The sequence below is a fragment of the Microcaecilia unicolor genome, chromosome 14 (genome assembly GCF_901765095.1).
Source record: "Microcaecilia unicolor chromosome 14, aMicUni1.1, whole genome shotgun sequence".
Classification (NCBI taxonomy): Eukaryota; Metazoa; Chordata; class Amphibia; order Gymnophiona; family Siphonopidae; genus Microcaecilia; species Microcaecilia unicolor.
In genome coordinates this window covers 24102880-24107793 of record NC_044044.1, presented here as the reverse complement: position 1 = coordinate 24107793, position 4914 = coordinate 24102880, and the positions used below count along the sequence as shown (strand labels likewise).

At 43.0% G+C, this 4914-nt stretch overlaps 1 protein-coding gene across 1 annotated transcript; it reads right to left on the bottom strand.

The window, feature by feature from the left end:
- Nucleotides 1-3764: 3764 nt before the first annotated feature.
- On the bottom strand, nucleotides 3765-4514 carry LOC115457088 (olfactory receptor 11H6-like). The gene has a single exon (XM_030186512.1). The coding sequence runs from the start codon at nucleotides 4512-4514 to the stop codon at nucleotides 3765-3767; it is 750 nt and encodes a 249-aa protein (XP_030042372.1).
- Between the last annotated feature and the right edge of the window lie 400 nt (nucleotides 4515-4914).

The window sequence follows — 4914 nt, the reverse complement described above, 5'->3', positions numbered from 1 at the left end:
TCTTAAAGTCTTTGCTTAAAGCCCACCTCTTCAATGCTGCGTTCAGCACCTAACCCTTACCGTTCAGTGAATCCAGACTGCCCCAATTTGACTGCCCCTATCGGACTGACCGTTCACTTGTCTATTAGATTGTAAGCTCTTTGAGCAGGGACTGTCTCTCTTTGTTAAATTGTACAGCGCTGCGTAACCCTAGTAGCGCTCTAGAAATGTTAAGTAGTAGTAGTAGTAGTATTACATATAGCAGTGATTTAACCAGAGCTGAGATTGTGATGTCATAATGCCTCATTCCACCAATGCCTAAGAGCCAACCTCATCAGTGATGTCACAATGGCTTGATTGTCCAATATTTGTCTCACTCTTATCTATTAGATTGTAAGCTCTTTGAGCAGGGACTGTCTCTCTTTGTTAAATTGTACAGCGCTGCGTAACCCTAGTAGCGCTCTAGAAATGTTAAGTAGTAGTAGTAGTAGTATTACATATAGCAGTGATTTAACCAGAGCTGAGATTGTGATGTCATAATGCCTCATTCCACCAATGCCTAAGAGCCAACCTCATCAGTGATGTCACAATGGCTCGACTGTCCTATACTTGGCCCACTTCCCCCCTTAGTGTGAAGAGTTTCAGTCTGTGGTATCCAGAGCTGAGATTGTGATGTCATAATGCCTCATTCCACCAATGCCTAAGAGCCAACCTCATCAGTGATGTCACAATGGCTTGATTGTCCTATGTTTGTCTCACTCTTATCTATTAGATTGTAAGCTCTTTGAGCAGGGACTGTCTCTCTTTGTTAAATTGTACAGCGCTGCGTAACCCTAGTAACGCTCTAGAAATGTTGAGTAGTAGTAGTAGTTCCCACATTCCTTATTTGCAGTGGCCACAGACTGATGACAAAATTAGGAGTTCTTTTACTAAGATGCGCTAAAAAAAAAAAAAGACCTGCGCCGTTACTAGTGTGTGGGTTTCCCGCACACTGAAGCCTCTTTTAGGGGTCCTTTTACAAAAGAGGTGGTACCCATACTGCCGCTTTGCCGAGTACCAATCAGGCACCACCGCCGGGCTACCGCAGCAGCCCGGTGGTCATGCCTGTCCCCGCCGCCCACTATTTCCGCTGCTGAAAAAATTACTTTTATTTCTTTAGCATTGGGGTTTACCCGGCAGTAATCGGGCAGCCCTGCTTGCTGCCCGGTTACTGCTGGGTTAGCACTGATGCCTTTACCACCTCCTAAATAGCTGGTGGTAAGGGTTCCCCTGGCAAATGGCCACGTGGCAAGTGTTTATTTTATTTTTTTTATTTTTTGTTACATTTGTACCCCGCGCTTTCCCACTCATGGCAGGCTCAATGCGGCAGGCAATGGAGGGTTAAGTGACTTGCCCAGAGTCACAAGGAGCTGCCTGTGTCGGGAATCGAACTCAGTTCCTCAGGACCAAAGTCCACCACCCTAACCACTAGGCCACTCCTCCACACAGTTTAGCATACTGTTTGGTTATTTCCTAAAAAACAAAACAAAAAAAACCTTTTACCAGGTGGCAGTTAAAAGGGGTCTCAGTGCCGCCACTGCAGGGCCCCTTTTCCCACCACTTGGTAAAAAGTGTCCTTAGGGGATCTTTTACTAAGGTGTGCTGGTGTTTTTAGCACACAATAAAAAAATTGTCTGCTGCTATCTTCCTAAGAACGTCTCAGCGTTTTGCGCCAGCTGATTTTTAGCGTGAACTAAAAACGCTAGCGCACCTTAGTCAAAGAACCCCTTAGTGCGGCTGTAAAATGTTCGATTAGTGGGCAAGCGTAATTTCTCAATCAGAGTGTGATCATTAACATGTGAGTCCTTACCGACACCTATTTTCTGAGTGGGAAGGGCTCCTTGTCTAACCATATGCTAATCGGTTAGCATTCAGCGATGCAGTTACGCTAACTGATTAGTGCTGGGCACGAGTACTCTCTGCTCCCAAACACCCCCCCCCCCCAGTGTTTCATGGATCCTTTTACAAAGATGCATTAGCATATTAAGCCCATGCTAAAAACAAGAACATTCTGAACGCTAGAGGCATCTCTAGTGTTTAGCGCGCCAGAAATGCTAGCATGCCTTTGTAAAAGGATCTCTCTCTATTGTTTAGTGCATGGGAAGTGTATTTTGATCCCCAAACTACCATGGGATGCATCCCTGGGTGAGTGTTTTCATTCTGCAGTAAGCATGCATTGGGGCCCTTTTACCAAGCCGCATAGCAGGGTAGTAAAATAAGCATTTTTCTATATTTTATGTGCCGGTTGTACATTAAGGGGACCATTTGGAGTTACCGCCCGGATGCCGCATGCCGCGTGGCCCCCGCGGTAATTTCATTTTTGACGTGTGTCCGTGCTGAAAAATGGATCTGTGCATGCCCAAAACCCACGCCTACACTACCGCAGGCCATTTTCGGTGCACCTTAGTAAAACAGAGTAACGTGAGTAACATAGTAGATGACGGCAGAAAAAGACCTTCACAGTCCATCCAGTCTGCCCAACAAGATAAACTCATATGTGCTACTTTATGTGTATACCTGACCCTTGATTTGTATCTGCCATTTTCAGGGCACAGACCATAGAAGTCTGCCCAGCACTAGCCCCGCCTCCCAACCACCAGCCACGCCTCCCACCCAATCTCCGCTAAGCTTCTGAGGATCCCTTCCTTCTGAACTGGATTCCTTTATGTTTATCCCACGCATGCTTGAATTCCGTTACCGTTTTCATCTCCACCACCTCCCGCGGGAGGGCATTCCAAGCATCCACCACTCTCTCCGTGAAAAAAAATACTTCCTGACATTTTTCTTGAGTCTGCCCCCCTTCAATCTCATTTCATGTCCTCTAGTTCTACCACCTTCCCATCTCCGGAAAAGGTTCATTTGCGGATTAATACCTTTCAAATATTTGAATGTCTGTATCATATCACCCCTGTTTCTCCTTTCCTCCAGGGTATACATGTTCAGGTCAGCAAGTCTCTCCTCATACGTCTTGTAACGCAAATCCCGTACCATTCCCCATTATTTCTTATTGCAGCTTAGTAAAAGGTCCCCTTAATGTACAACCTGCACATAAAATATAGACAAAAATGCTTATTTTACTGCGCTGGTACAAATGGGCTTAGTGTGTGCGAAAATCCCAAATTAAGACACACTAAACCCAGATTTTGCCATGGCTTAGTAAAAAAAAATCCCAAAATAAATACCTCTAGAATTTGATTAGCACGCCACATACAAAACTTTCATTGCAACTCCCGAAATTAATAAACAGCGTATTAACAAAACGTAAAACAAAATTGTAACATGTATATAAATAAATAAATGTAAGAAATACCATAAGAGTGTTGGAAGAAGATTTTCCTAGCTGGTGTAGAACCTCAAACTTCGAGTGGGAACAGAGTCAGACTCTTCAAAAACAGACCAGTGACGTTGGGTATTGATGAGAATCTTTATTGGAGGACGACTCAACAGGGTACTGTGTTTCGGCACACACGGTGCCTTCCTCAGGAGTCTCATTGTCTGTATGTAGGGATGTGGATCCTCAGTGTTGTAATTCTGAATGGCTGTGGTCTTTAAAAAGACCCTTGTGTAAGTGGGATACAGTACATAGCTTAGAGCGTCATTATATTATGGTTTTTAACATAAGAAATATGTTGTATTTACACTGGGAGTTTTTATGTTACGACTAGTTGTGGGGTCCCAGGGACAGACTTGAGAAGCATTTTACTAAATATATATATAATATAGACAAGCAGAAGAATACATTTTTTTTATGATCGAATCATCTTCTTCACAACCTGCCAGACCTCCTTGTTCCTTAGGGTGTAGATAACTGGATTAAGTAGAGGAGTCACAACCGTGTAGAACACAGTTACTACCTTATCAAATGGAAACGAACGAGCCCCTGAAGGCCTAATATACATATACATAATACATCCAAAAAAGATGGACACCACAATGAGGTGGGAGGCACAAGTAGAGAAGGCCTTTCGGCGACCAGATGCGGATGGGATTCTTAATATAGTTCGTATAATGAAAGCATATGAGATGAAGGTAAAGCAGGCGGTACTCAAGCTAACCATGGCAATATATAAAGTAATGATCAAATCTGTTGAAGCACACCTCATACAAGAGAGTTCCAGGAGAGGCCCTGGATCACACAGGAAATGATTAATCTTATTCGGGCCACAGAATGGCAACTTTGAAATGAATATTATAGGAAACAAAGCCCAGACTAATGAAAGACTCCAGCTCAAACCAGAAAAGAACCAGCATTTGTTAGTACTCATTAAGACATTGTAGTGGAGAGGATGACAGATGGCTAGATATCGGTCATAACCCATGAAACTGAGAAGAAAATGCTCAGTTGCACCAGAGCTGAAGAAGAAATAAAATTGTGTAAAGCATCCTTTGAAAGAAATAGAGTTAATTGTAGACAGTAAACCAGATAGCATTTTGGGGACTGTGCTGGCTGTGTACCAGATTTCAACGAAAGACAGATTGCCAAGGAAAATGTACATAGGTTTATGGAGGGAAGCGTTGGACCATATCAACATGATGATAGATAAATTTCCAGTCAACGTGAGTATGTACGTCAGTAGGAGCACTGTAAACAGACCAGAATGCGGACCCGCCTTGTCGGTGATTCCTTGAAGAATAAATTCTTTCATATAGGTTTGGTTTCCTTCTTGTATCCTGCAATTGTTTAACCTGAAAGTCATAAGAAGTCTTTTTAGTAAAGGGTATTAAGCCCTTAACTTAAGGTTATTGCACATCAAAAGGCTTTATTGCTTGTTTGCATGTGCTCTTCCACACATTACTGATTTTTTAAAAATGTCAAGGTATAGAGAGGGCATGGAAGCGTTAACTGGGTAGCACACTAAACCCCTGATTCTATAAAAGTCATCAAAAATTATGATA

Excerpts from the sequence above, each read along its gene's own strand:
- LOC115457088 (XM_030186512.1), bottom strand. The coding sequence starts at position 4,514 with ATGTACATTTTCCTTGGCAATCTGTCTTTCGTTGAAATCTGGTACACA.